Raw genomic sequence first — 15,292 nt, 5'->3', positions numbered from 1 at the left:
CTCTGCAGGATCTTCGAGCTCGTATTCGCCCTCCCCCTTTTAGGAGCCACGGGACTCCTCACCCACACGGAGAAGTTCACACAGTCGGAAAATCATAATAGGCGTTCCGATTGTGGAAAGAAAAGGGGAAATAAAACCTAAAAGAAAAGAACGCGATTCCCTTGTCTTTTCCTTTGGGAAAAGCATGATCTTGTATGTACTCTGCGTGTATTCGTACAGGTCCTTCTGCTGGAGCAGATCCAGTGCCTGTTAGGGTTCTGCTCATGCAGAATCTTGTACGTGGGAACAGCCATACCCCTGTTCCTCTTCGCATCTCCCATCCTCTATGCGAGGAGCACAGGAGGTGATCAGGCTGAGCGTTGAGCTCTGGCAAATGCATCATCTAAGCGCCCCAGTGTACCCATGTAACAGATGTACTTTACATTTCCTCTAGATAAACCGTGTGTAAGCACACTAAACATTGCAAAGCAGTTGCAGAAAGCCTGGCATGGGGTATAAGACTCAATTCCGAGCCTTACTAGTAAGAACAAGCCCTTTTTCATCTTCTTTGTGACCTCAGCTTAGGGTTACATCCATGCAACTCTGCTGACTTCAGTATCATTGCACTCGCTCTCTCTTCTGTTCCCTGGAGAACAGCACCAAGACCACTCCGGTAGGATTTCTCCCATAAATAAGGCTGACATAGAAAGAAAGAAGTAAACATTTCTTGTATTTGCTAGCTTCTCCCCTCTTGTAAAACACGGTATTTAACCAAAAGTTTTCAGCTTTTGCTCTGCTAGAGGGACCCTACAGTGAAATCACAGCCTTGCCATTATGAAATCATCATCTTTTACCATAGAGTTAATTGGAATGTGATATATTATATCTTAGTAGCCAAATTAATTCCTTGGAAAGTATTTTCATAGTTTCCATTAGCTTAATGGAAAACTGCACCTGTATTTCTCATTGTAGCTGAGCCAAAAAATTAATTGTATGAACAAAAAGAAAGCAGATACAGATTGAGCAGCTGTTGATTCCTGCCTAGATTCAATTATGTCAAAAGTTGCTCTTACAGGTTCTTCCAGTGAAAAAGCCTTACTTAAGCTTTGCAAGGTCATTTCAAAGGGTGGGTGCTCTGGGTGATCTTTTTGTAAAGCAGCAAATGGCTTAGATACGCCCAATAGACAGGGGAAAATAGATGCAACACTACCATAGCATTGACGACATGTCTCTTACCTTTGTTCACATCTTCATGGTGTGGGAGTCAACAACAATTTTCCTTCTACTGAAAGAGTTCAACTTGCAGAGGAAAAAGGCATGTGATGTGTAATTTTTCTTTCATAGTGCCTTTGTCTTCAGGAACATGCTTGTGTTATATACACACATAATTTTACTCTTCTGAACGATCGCATATTGTATGCCAAGTGTTTGAAGGATAAGGTCCTAAATACTTGTAAGGTCGAGTGTAGCCAAGCACTTCACAGGGCAGTGAAGGCTGCTTTTAAAATCAGGACCGCTATCAATGGTAGGCTGAGCTTCTTCAGTACTGGTTGTAGTACTCCATGGCATTGCAACAAAAAAAAGAGAGAACTGTAAAAGTTGTGGCTGAACAGTTTCTAACCGTCTTCTTGCAAAAGTCTGCCGCATATAAACACCGATGCAGGGGTCATTTCACGTGTGACTGACTGAACCCGTGTGCTCTCACTGCACGGGAACTGATAGCAATTTAATGGCGAAGACATGGAAAACAGATACAAATGTGTTCCTTCCTCTCCGCAGCTGGTCACCTGCTGAGGTGGCCTTGTTCTCTTACGAGAGATGCTGCTTTATTGCATACGCTGCATCATGACCAAAAAGCCCGTTATATCTGGAAAAAAAAGGTGTGAGCTACAGTTGCTTTTGAGTGATTCAGTGTAGTTACAACTACTCACACGTGCCATAGGATTTGACCTAACATGCCCACTTGTCATCTGACTTTATTTCCCTTTATTTGTTTTTATTTTCTTTTCTTTTTTTGGTAGTTACTAGATTTATTTTAAATGTAGGGTTAGGTTTTGAAAACGTTAAGTAGCTGAGTGATTTATTTGAAAGTCTGACCCCAGAAATCACACAGGAGCATCTGGGATTGCGTACTCTGGCAATACTGTCCATGTTAGGTGAGAAGGCTTTTAAAAATCTGGCATTAGTTTCTGACACATTTAAAAGTTTGAAGCCAAATTCTGTCTTTTGTTTATTAAGTGAGGCTCCTCATCAAAATAAAGAAATTCTGTTTAACATGGTAATACAATAATTTAAATTCTTTTGTCAGGAGAAATTGTGACATAAGTGCTGTATACAAGTGAGCTTTGACTCACATGGCCCTGTGATTACTAATATGAAGACTTTACATTATTCTGAAAACATATTTTGAAAACTTTTAGAAATGAAAATTGCATGGGCTTATCTAGAAGTCCTTAGGCTGTAGATTTTGGATGTAACTGACTATTCAGATCAGCATAAGCCGCTGCTTAGAAGGGGAGACAACTACCTCATGAAATTCAGCAACTTTGAAATCTGCTACTTTTAGTCTCTCACATGTTTACTGGTAAAACCCCCTGTCCTTTCCTCGATGGTATGTTACGTTACTTACGGCTCAGAAAGGTGCCACATGGATAGTATCTCTGGATGAACTGTGGAAACCATGCACAGAACCGCTTCAGGCAGCTGTAGTGAAAACAGCCCTACCAGCGTGTCTCCAGCTTACCTGGACATCGTCTCTGGAAGTGAGGGGGTTACCAACTCTGTAATTTACAAAATCAGCCTCTTTAATGAAGTTTGCAATGAGGGTTACTACAGCTGCCAGCTAATACCAGCTGTATTTATTCTTCTTACATGAACGCCTCTTCACCAGAAGAGGAATTGAGTCCACCAAACCTTTCTCAGAAACTCTGATGTTAGGACTTTCCATGGTGGCTGCACTCTCAAAGGCTGAACAGCCTACGGCTGTCTCTGAGCCTTAACACCCTTCAGAGGGCAACAGAGAACTCCCCAAGTAAGCGTTTTTGAGGAGAGAGAGATGTGGAATCTGACCTCCGAGTTTCACAGATATTACAGGCACTGACAATATAATTCCCTGATTTGCAGAGGGATTGCCTTCCCCAGGTCTGTTCTCCGGATGAGTTATTACATTTCTTGCATCTTAAGATTTTTGCTCTCTTCCCTGCCTTGGCACGTTTCACTTAGAGCCAAAGATTTCCATCAGATTTGCACAGTTTAGGAGCAGACAGCAAGGACACCTGTCTCCCCTTCTGTTCCTTCTGGCAATTTCAAGTCATCTTTGCTCTCCTCTGAACTGTGCCAACAGATGCACACTGCGAGCCTCTGCTCAGGGACCCGTCCATCCACTGATCGTAAGCCTAATCCTTTGAGGAGAGCTTCTCAAGCCTGTAATAGGAAGTCATTTGAAGCTGCTTGACTTCCTGACAGCACGGTTCTACCTACCTGCCTTTAAACTATTTTTCTAAGGCTAAATACGAGTAGCTTGTTAGCACAAGGGAGAGACTGTTGCCCCTTTTCCACTTACTAATCATGATTAAGTTTATACTGAAAGAATCCCTTGGTTATCAAGCCTATATGATTGCTATGTTCTTGAGCAAAAGCAAATAAACACAGTAGCTTCTCCAAACAGCAGCTCTCAACAGATGCCAGTGGGCTGCTTTTCATCTCTGCAAAACATCAGCTTAAAAAGTTGCATTTGAATTTTAGACACACAAAAATCACCATTCCTTTATGGTTGTGGAACTTCAGAAGACCTGAATGCTCACATCCAACATCCACTCAAAAGAATCAAGAACTTTCTTGGGCAAGACCTAACCTGAACACCACATTTTTGGCTAAGTTTGGGCAGTAGGCTGAAGGTAAGGAACGGAACGACAGACCCAATTTAAAAACACGGATGTGGATTCTTCTGATGAATTTAAGAGCTTTTGAAAAATAGAAGTAACACAAAGAACACGGCTGTATCACTGCCTGGCCACAGGAGAGCCTTAACGTACTCACCAGGGCTAGGTGCCTCTCATGTTGAGAGTACACGGAAAAGACGCTGAGGACCCCAGGGCTCGAGGTGTTCCTATCCAGGTATCCCCCCCGGGAGCTGCGAAAGGCGCTTGCCCCTTCCCCGGGGAGTGCTGGGCCATTGTAGCCTCCCACGTAAGGCACTGGAGTTTAATGCGTCAAGGCACATTATTGCTACCAAAGCAGGGACAGAATGAGAAAAAAGCCAGGAAGGCTTTTAATGCAGGGAAGCTCGCTGTTCTGTGGCCATTACTTTACAGTTAGTAGTGAGACAGAAACCCTGTTGATTTCAAAAGGATTTTTAAAAAAAAAAAAGACAGCTGCTAAAATGACTAGGAGTCTTCCTAAGCAGGAATTGGATCATTCTTGGGTGTTTTTCAGGTTTAATGTGCTTTACATGGAAATAGGCTTTAGCAACAATTTAACAAGTCAGTGCTGACAAACTTAATCTTTAATCCTGTCATATACTGTCTTTAATCATATCATCTGTTTTCCTCATGTGTCCTGTCGATGTGTATGTTTTACTTACAAGGTTAATAGATAGTAGTGCCACTAATGAATATTTTGGCTAGATTTCAACCAACTCACCAGGGGATATTGAAAGTATATAAATTGTCATGCTGGGGCAAACAGTAATGCTAAGCTGAAATAGTCTAAGACATTGTCAATATGATTTTGTTACTAGTAACAGACTAGTCTTGTTGGTGATTGAAATAATAATTACTGAAGTGGTTTAACTCATTGTACATCAAATAGCTTTTTCTGAAAGGAAGTTATCAGATGGAACAGAAGATTGAACAGTGATGGGATTACAGCAGAAACGAGGCTTACAAAGGCTTGATAGTCCGTTTATGGACAAAAGACTCAGAGCAATCTTGAAAGACTGTTAAGTACCAAGAGGCTTAAAATTTTAGGAGAAAAACCTTCTTTCATGTGCTTAGGTCTGGGACAATGAACAGTAAGTTTGAGCAGAAATAACCTGTAACTGAATAAAAATTAGAACTTAGTATTTTCTCTGATTATTTATAATTTTTGCAGGAAATCTTCAAGGAAACACTTAATGAGTTTGTTTTTAATTTCTCCTCTCCTTTTTGAATACCAGCTATTTTAAACCGGAACTGATGAGGGAAAAAAACCCAATCAAAAATGTGATGGAAGTTTATAAAATAGGTACTACATTTTACCAAATAAAGTTCATGATTTAATTATATATTTGTAGATTTTAATACAGCATTATTCCAGGAATAGGCAATAAAAAGCAGTCTGTCCTGTGAATATGCAGCAAATATTTTAAGAATCGATTCCAGAAGATAGAGTAACTTTAGTCTTCTGAATGCATGCATTTTATTTGGCTTTAACTTCATACTCAGTTAAGTTCTCTCAAGGTTAATTTAGCAATGTTAAATTTGCTAAATAATTGAAATGTTACTTACCCATTAACGAGGTTAGCTCTAAAGATAAGTCACTACAAGGAGAGGGAGACTTGATCTGAAAGTGGACACATAGTATGTTTCACTCCAGATTTCCCAACAGCCCAGAGGTTTCTAGTTCTGCTCACCCAAGCACGCACTTCTACAAGATTCACCAGGACTGCCGAAATCTGCTGAAAACAGAGACCAAAAGGAGTGATGAGAGAGGAAAAACGAAAATGTTTCACTGCTGGCTAAGAAGTAAGGAGAGAAAAGAAAAAAATAAGGGGCACCCTTCTTCCTCATCTTCTCCCTAGCCAGGATGCGTGCAATTGGTGAGAAAGAAGGATAGATGTAGAATGGCGAAATGGAAGTGCAGTATGTAACGGAGTGGCAGCAATGCATCTCCCACTGTCTTGATCTCGCTTTGTCATTTTTGCATCACTGAAGTTCTTTAGCTCTCTTCAAGTCTGTTCTACAATAAAAGGCTCTCTAGTCCTTCTGACCGAAGTATAACTGATTTACAGTATCTCTTGTCCTAGGAGCTGCCAGAGTAAAACAATGGATTGGCCACATTTCATGGATTTTTAGTTGCACAACTCTTCCCCAAAGCTATACCGGACCACTGAACCAATGCTGATTCATAAAGAAGACTTCTACTGAATCACAACAATCAGGACCGAACTTCCTTAACGCTCGACTTAGAGATACCCAGTCTAACTTGCAATAAAATGGAGGAATCTCATCTCCAACATTATCAGGGCATCAGGAGGAAATACAGAGTGAAAAAGTTTTACATTGTAAAATTACAAATTGCTTTTTCATTTAAATGCCCCAAGTCACAGGGTACAGGCAGCACTACCAGACAAATGGCATGAAATTTAATGAAATAGAGTTTGTTGGAATTGTTGAGTGTTTCTGGCTGGAACTTGCTACTCAGATACAATTTTTCTTTTAATTATTATATGAGATCTCAACTAGCCAACGTATAAGTACATTCAGACTTTATCAGCATCTCCACTACCACAATTCTGCTGTTTGACCAATTTTACTAGGGGAAGTCTTACATATTTCCTCATCATGTGTAAAAAGGATTTAAGAGAACTTACAATTAGCATTTTATTCCTGATTTTTTTCAACATAAAGGAACGATAATGCACACTCATACAATTACTGTCATATATTCTGTACATGACTTTTGCTTAGAAGACGTTATGATCTGAGCATTTTCTAAAAGAAATGAAATCTGCATCTGAGGTGGTTATCACTCACTCTCATCGTTACAAGAAGCACTAGTATTTTCAAAAGCTTAATTTTTAAGAGAATACATAATTCTTAAGAGCAAGCTATTTTTGAAATGCACAGGTCTTTCCATCAAAAGGTGCGAATATGAACAAGGGTTTTATAAGCCCTTTATGAAGAAAGGCCTCTTGCTTACAGAACTTTCATCGTTATTTGTGAAAAAAACAAGGTCTGATTTTATGTGAATAACTATTTCTTTAAGCAGTTAGTTTATGTTCATTTAAATTTGCTGTGGCTGGAATTACAGTGTGCCTTACGACTTTACATCAACTGTTTCCTCCATTTTTTAGCATAAAACTAAAGTGAATGAATGAATAAAACGAAATTAATAAAAAATAAATAAAACTTTAGCGTATGAAAATTTTATGAAAGTTCATAGAGTTTATTAGTACAATTACAGCAGTTACAAAAGAGTACTGTCTTTCTAACAGGCCATTGTCTTAATAACAACAATGGATTTCAGAACTGGTAAAAAATATGCAGCTGTGTTAAAGAAGCAAAATTTTAGGTTTGAAATGACAGTTGGATTATTACTTACAAATCATTACTGTTTCTACAGAGACTGTCTTTTTAGGATCCTTGCAGTAGCAAAAAAGCTCTGGTTGTATGTAGTATTTTCAAATCTCCAATCTCATGTCAGTTTGGTTTCAGACCTGTTGGTTGTGAGATGGCACTGGTGATTGGCTTTTTCTTTGCTCAAACTGTTGGTGAAAAAAGAAAAGCAAACAAAGGAAAGAGGGAAAGATTAGCTCCCATTCCCTCCTGTATTAAGCAAGTGAACAGAGTCTGAAATCTTAAGAAAAGGGTTATTTTCAGATGGGAGATTTCAAGACTACATGCACAACAGTTACTGAATAAACTTAAGAAAGACCAACATTTTTATCTCCTGTTTATGCCTTCTACTCGTTTCAAGTTGAGATATTCTCAAGTCTCATTCACTGCACTAAGACTTGAAAATATTTAAGAACATGCTGAAATCACCTTCTGGGATTCCTTTTCTCAAGGCCATTATTTGTATTTGGCAAGATGATCCTGCCTATTGCTTTGGTTGCCTTGACATTTTTGCTGCAATGCAATTTAGGTGGAATTACATTTAAAACAAAAGAAAAAAATCAGTAATGCAGAGTGTAGTGGTAAATGGGAGGACACAAGTGTATGACTTTGTCTACGCAATGGTGAAAAATAAAAATACCACCTGTATTTAGTGGCACTACCTTTAAAGTTCTGAATATAGTTCTAGGTCAGCCCCTGTTAGGGATGCAAATAAAACAGACTGGTTTAGGTCGGTTCCTGAAGAGCCAATTTGCATGAATTGTCCAATGTAAAAGCTGATTTCCACCTATTCCATTTTCACTGTCTTTTTAGTGTAGCAGTCTGGTTCTATACATTGCTATTCATAAACAGCCAGTTCACTGATCCACAGTCCTTGGCACTCCCAAGTGGATGAGGCCTCACAGATTTAAAACAAACAAGCAATCGAACAAACAAAACCGCCTACAACCCAACCAACCAAAAAAAGGTGTTCTAGATGAAGTTAAACTTTGGCAGCGGTGGTATACCATTTCCCGTAGTGTTCTAGATTTTGTAGGCGTATTTGCCCAGTATTAGGACAAGTAGAAATCTGTAATTCAAAGAAAATGATCAGTGAGTGAGTGTTTAGCAGTGGTCAGTTTAAACTCCTCACTAGATCCCCAGGTTAATCGCTGAAATCTGGTGCTACATGCTTAGAATAAGAACACTGTGGCTTTCTGTTTGTCGCTTGTGAAGGTCTGAGTGTCAATTTGGTAATATCTGTGAACAAACAAAACACCCACTATAGCTTTTGCACAGAACATAAATGCTGTACTTTGTTTCTTTTGACAGGATAATTGAAGCTATCTGCATAGGCTGGTTCACTGCAGAGTGCATTGTGAGGTTCATCGTCTCCAAAAACAAGTGTGAGTTTGTCAGAAGACCTCTCAACATCATTGATTTACTGGCAATTACTCCTTACTACATCTCTGTTCTAATGACAGTTTTTACAGGGGAAAATTCGCAGCTTCAGAGGGCTGGAGTCACCTTGAGGGTCTTAAGAATGATGAGGATTTTTTGGGTGATTAAACTGGCTCGTCATTTCATTGGCCTTCAAACACTTGGTCTGACTCTGAAGCGTTGTTACAGAGAGATGGTGATGCTACTTGTCTTTATCTGTGTTGCTATGGCAATTTTCAGTGCACTTTCCCAGCTTCTTGAAAATGGGCTGGACTTGGGAACAAAGAATAAGGATTATGCCAGCATCCCTGCTGCTTGTTGGTGGGTGATTATCTCAATGACCACAGTTGGTTATGGTGACATGTGTCCCATCACTGTACCAGGAAGGATTCTTGGAGGAATTTGTGTGGTTAGTGGCATCGTTTTATTAGCCTTGCCGATCACATTCATTTATCACAGCTTTGTGCAATGTTACCACGAGCTCAAGTTCCGATCTGCTAGGTACAGTAGAAGCCTCTCTGCTGAATTCTTAAATTGACCGAACTTGCATTCTGTTGTAGTTACTCGCTAAGCTTTGTCTTAGAAGAGAATGGTGGAAGGTCCCTTCGCGTGTCCTCCTTGACTGGATGGTCCTGTGGAACAACATTCTCGCCAGCCTGGAGAAAGCCCGTCACCATTCAGACAGGAAGGATGGCCATCTGCCTTGGGCACCTTGCAGGGAGAGGGAGTGATGTTTCAAATTTGAGAGAACAAAATAACAAAAGAGGATTCAGAAGCCCTCAACCAGACCAGTTTGGTCTTCAGTTTGCCTTTCCACACAAAAGCAGAACAAAAAATAGGCTTAACACTGAGATCTGTCATTCCCATAATAACATCCGATACCATTCTGAGCAACGCGTAGCAGAAGTTTTTCAAAGATTTCACTATCTAAATGCTCTATAGAGGCATTGATAACTTCTTGCCTGAAGCATCTCCACTTTTAATTCAGATAACCAAATTAAATACTAAAGGAGAACCACTGCTACTTTTGAGCTTCACAACAGAGTAGAGCTGGTTCTGTAACTCAGCAAAGATGAAGGACAAAAAATCCTAAGGCCTGATTCTGATCTTTGATGAAGCACACAAGTCTTCTGTAAAACCAGTGAAGTCAGTGACATTGCTCTGAATTTGATAATTCAAAGAAGTGCAAGTACACCTCTGACTGTTGTAGCAAGGACTTCTTCAGCCACAATTAATTGCTTCTCTGGAACAAAATCATTAGTAGAAGCAAGTGTTGTACTTTATAAAGATCAGCATAAAAAATCAGGCATTGACAAATATATTTCTGGTAGCTTAGTGGGGGAGCTATTCAGATTTTACCTACACTCAATTCAACTCCATCCACCTGAAGTTACACATTCATAAGCACAGATTCCCCTCCTCCCCCCTCCTTTAATTAAACATACATGTCATAGTGAAAGTTCTCTAAGACAAACTATAAGAGTCCATCACTTGAAACAGTCTAGAGAAGGCACTGGAACACAAGAGTAGCTGCTCCCTGTCAGATGAGACTCTTCATCATTTTCAAATTCAACAATCCTTACTGAAGGATACACTTTAATGGAAGTTTCACAAACAACTGTAAAAAGCCCAGAGCATATCAAAGAAAGTAAAATATGGAAGTGTGACTTGCACTTGGAAAAATAGTATATTCTCCAATGTAACTAGAAGATTAAAATGAATCAAGTTAGGTTCTGAAATATTGTTCACTACATTTCTTGTGTAGTACTGCTTAATAGCATTGTTTGGTATAATTCTGAAAGGCTGCTACGTAGAACTGTGCACTTAGATACTAAACCACATTTAAGGTACAGCTTTACAAATTTGGGTACCGATAAACATCAACAGGGAGCTTTCTTATTAACATGGAAGTTCAGAGTCATCAGCATAGCTGAATTTGGTGTGCTTGCCTGAAAATACCGCATTTACTATTCCTGTGCTGTAGAAGCATCTTTTATATACGTATTTGTTAAAAGCTTCACAAGTAAAATGAGTACCACCTAGAAAACACATCTCTTATTTGGGTGAGCAATTCCAAAGTACCACATTGGTCAGTAACCAGTACATTGAAGGCTCTACCCTGAGACCTGAAAAAATTCATTATCATTTTAAGTGGTCTTAGTCTTAAGTAGTCTGAAAGAATTGCATTGCAAATACAGTTTTTCTGAAGACCTGAAAAGAATTTTAGTAGCCTTCTTACAGACACGCTTGACTTTTCCTTCAACAGTTTCTCAAGACTACATTATTAACTACTGTTACAGCTGTACCTGTTTCTTGCCGGTGACGCATTGGGGTGTTCAGAAGGTTACCTCTGTAGTTCCCTGTGCTACTATATTTATGCCTTTTATATCGGAATCATGTGGTTCAGAAACCTGCTCCAGCATTCCACAGAGACGTGTATATGAGATCAGCAAAAATTTCTTTCTTAGGTGAGATTCACAGCTGATGTTAGTTAGGCAAGTTGTGACTTCAGAGACACTTAGATGTTTTACACCAGTGGAGATGCCAGCTCTGTATTCCTGCATGTGTACCTATATATATCCTGCATATATTATATATTATAGTCAGTTGAAGTGTGGTTTTTTTTTTTCTCCTCACAAAAAAATTTCCTCCTTGACAAAATTGAAATTTCAGACTTTACTACAAACACAGCTGTGGAAGCAAATGACATTTTCATCTTCTAATGAAAAGTTTATTTTGACAGTATCAAAACCGTTTTCAAGGAGAAAAATCCCTATCGTTTGTATTCTCCTCCAATTTTTTTCCCCATTAAAAATAGGTTAAAAAAACCCACATAAGAACTTAGCCCTACAGATTTTCATATGCTGTTTTTAACGCTTGCAAAAAATACTCTTTTTCATAAAACTCCTTAAAACTTAGTCTTTTGTCCATGTATTGTATTTAACCAAACCAATACTCTGAGATACAACCCTCCTCCTACAAAACGCCCCAGCCATCATCACGATGACAATAGTTTGAAATCCATACAGAATGTGAATATACTTTTAAGTATGTTGAAGTCTTGATTTCAAGACAAAATAAAATGCATTTCAGCACTACCTATTAATCTAATCTTTAGATGCCTGTTCAAGGGAAAAAATAAATAATTAATGCACATAATAACTTGTGAATACTATTTTGCACCATGAATCACTTTGTATAAGCAATTAAGGACAGGAAATTTTAAAAGATCCAGGCTATATGTGGTATACAAACAAAATGTTTGATCCTTTTATAAAGTGTTTTCCAGCTAAAGAATCCTCTCCCAGTGTAAAAAGATTATCTAATGAAAGTAGTTGTATAAAGGAGTAAGTCTGTGGAGATTATCTTAAGTTGTACTTCTTTTTTTTTTAACGGCTTATGTTCACTTTTTATATGGCAAAATGTGAACAGAATGACCTTATGTATTTTTTGAGTTGTAATAAAATACTATTTTGAAACTGCTCTCTATATAAGCCCACTAAGGAGAGATACTGGAGTGGGTTGTTTTTTGTTTCTTGGGTTTTTTTTCTTTTTTATTGTTGTATGGTTATCACTGTGTAGACTTTAGTTTCCTTAGAAACCAAGTTGAAGTAATGTGATCTCAACAGTAGCCTTAAAACAGAATTTTATAGTAAGCAAATAGGGTTCCTGATTTATAGTCATATGTCATCTTACTTTCAATGGACCAGTGTTTTTTTTAGTGAAACTTTAAAAAAAAAAAAGAATTATGTATGTAGTCAAAAATAAGCATACCTTTAAACCGATGAAACTCTTTTTCCAGAAATTTACTTGAGACCATGTTTTAGAGGGACATGGGGTGCAGCGTTCTATTTCAAAATACAGCACTCAAAGCCATATGAAGACAAGCTGGCTCATTTCTAATCATTGCCAGTTTGAACTCTATACAAGAAAATACTTTATGGGCAGTATCTCTTTCAATATTTGAAACATTTACATCTGGAACAAATTAGATTAAATACAAATATAATAAAACTGTGGATAAATGAAGATAGCTTATGTAATTGTGATCCAGCCTTTTTGTTCCTCTAAAACTAAAGCCAATGGAAGTGGAACTGCCATTGTATGTTTTGGTGACAACAAAGGTTAATCATGCATTATATACTAGGTTCAATCCTCAGGACTGACCTGTTGGGAACTATATATTGGCTGCAGTCCTTCAAGGTGCTGTGTGCCACTTAAAAGCATTTATCATTAATGAAATCACTGGAATGGAAAATTGTCTAGGGTGCATTTTCCTTCTGCAGTTCTATATGAAGCACCATCCTAAAAATCACAAAGAATAGAGGGTTATCATTTCCCTTGATGTAAGACGTGGAAGCACTATTGTCTTGAAGAATACCCACCCCCAAAAAAATAAAGATTAATTTGATTGACTGATGATTTTAAACAGTTTCATTAGCATAGGGATCAGCCATTTAAATATGTCACATTCTTACTGTACAATGGCTTATCCTGGTGTACATAGCAGCAAGGAAGGAAGATAAAAATCCTATTAATGTCGGAGTCATCTCTTGATACCCATGTATTTAGAAGAGGAGGTGCTGGGTTTTCATATGATGTATCCAATCTGTGCCCGTAGAGAAATTGGTCTTCAGCTTTTGTAGCACTGAATGTTTCCAAAATAAAACTGAAGTCCTTAGGGGTTCCAAACACTTGTCTTTTCCCCTCTGGGTAACAACCACAAAAATCTTACCAGATCTGAACATCTGCCAGGAGGTGGTCATACGCACGCACCAGCCAGCTTCCTGGGAACCAGCACAAACAAACAAGGTCCGCTGTCCTCTGAACTTTCTCCCACCTAAGAGGTTCAGGATAAAACTACTGATTTAAGTTTGATCATTTGAAAAAACTTGAACATTTTAGAATTATCCTTTCAAATGAGCTTCTGAGGTGACATGCTGGAACATTAAATAAGCTATGAATAGCAAAAAAAGATTATATCGCTTTATAAAAATTTTTTTCAGTATGATTTTAAAAAAGGAAATTGACTTTCATTTTCTGTTATTTGTATGTAAAAGCAAACATGCAGGTCAGTATACATGATGCTAGTTAGACTTGCCCCATAAAACACATCCCCGTTTAAAATAAGTAGATTTGGTGATAAAGGTCTTCCAGCTTTGCTAGAGCTGTAACAGTTTACACTAGCTGAAAAGCTGCCTCAGCCCATATGTAAGAAACAACAAAATGCTGGTTTCATAGTGAAGAATTAATATGATGTATGGCCTGTGAAGTGCAACACAAAGTAGGGAGTATCTTTTGCAGATGACAGGATAGGTTAAGCATCAAGAAGGCTGCATAGTGAGCAACAAAGACTGACAATCTGCTTGACAAGAAATTTTAAAAGCCACAGAAGAATACAAATCTTCAGTCAGATTAATAAAATGTGAATGCTTGCAACTACACATTTATAGACTCCCTTATTCTTTACAAATGCAAAGGTTTATAATTTTGTAGAACATTGATTTTATATATTGTTTGCTTATCTGTAAAGAAAAATGTATATTATAATTTGAAAAGGTAATAAATGTGGTTTTTTGATGTGAATACAGAATTAGATGCATAAAATCACATAATAAAAGTTGCTGATCTTGTTGCTGTATTTCATGGACTAGTAGTCAAAACACAAATGTTTATAAAATGCACTCTTCTTAACAAATTAGTTCTGTGGCTATTCATATTGCTATTGTCTCTCAGCAAAAACTTTCTTCCTTTATCAACTTTTTGGCTACTGAGAAGTCTGCCATTTAGAACATAGGAGTTTTATTCAATAGAAAATTTGAAAATGAAGTTAAACCTACACACGGTTATTCTTCAGCAACCGAATATCTATTATAATTATGGACAACAGATCTGTCAAAACAAAATGAAGAAGCAGCCACGTAACATACATTATTCCTCAGGGATTATTTATAAGAAAAAATCTGGAAAAATGGACTGAATTTGGCTTCAAGTTCACTGAAATGTATTTATATGTAAAAAATCCCCATCAATATGCTATTCATTCTGGAATTTCAAAACAACCAGAAGTTTTAGCAGTGCAATGCTTGCGTACTGTGAACAGATCTGAGACACTCTGGTGATTCTTTAAGTGCAGCCATTTCAAAAGTACTTCCAAAAATAATCACAACTAATGTTCTTTTAAAAAAAATTTTTAATATTTTAAGAGATCACTGAATTATGAACTATTCTGGCACCAGCCCACTGTGTTGTTATGAAAATGAACAGACTTTTTGTTTAGAAATGATGAGCATTTTTACTTCTCATATTATATTTATTAATTTTAAAAGTTTTACATAAAATCAATCAGTGAAGAAATGAAGCAAGCGTCCCAATAGTCATATAAGTATATTTTAAACATATTTTTCTAAAGGAACTTATAAAATATTTTGGAAGCAGAAGGTTTTTTAATGTTCTAACACTGTTGTTATTTTACAGATATGCTCAGCACTTGCACCTCCTAGCAATCAGAGATGCAACTGTAAATACATAGAACCTCCCCCAAAATGAGATCAATTCTTGCTGTCATGGGAAACATT

General features: G+C 37.7%; 1 protein-coding gene across 1 annotated transcript; it reads left to right on the top strand.

Annotated features, from left to right (window-relative positions):
- Positions 1-5,808: 5,808 nt before the first annotated feature.
- Positions 5,809-9,252, top strand: KCNG3 (potassium voltage-gated channel, subfamily G, member 3). The gene is made up of 2 exons (XM_010286436.1): positions 5,809-5,819; positions 8,607-9,252. Exons 1-2 carry the CDS (start codon positions 5,809-5,811, stop codon positions 9,250-9,252), a joined length of 657 nt encoding a protein of 218 aa, XP_010284738.1.
- Positions 9,253-15,292: the final 6,040 nt, after the last annotated feature.

The sequence above is a fragment of the Phaethon lepturus genome, unplaced genomic scaffold (assembly GCF_000687285.1).
Source record: "Phaethon lepturus isolate BGI_N335 unplaced genomic scaffold, ASM68728v1 scaffold17274, whole genome shotgun sequence".
In the NCBI taxonomy this organism is placed as follows: Eukaryota; Metazoa; Chordata; class Aves; order Phaethontiformes; family Phaethontidae; genus Phaethon; species Phaethon lepturus.
Note: the sequence above shows the minus strand (reverse complement) of the source record. Positions and strands in the feature narration are given on the sequence as shown.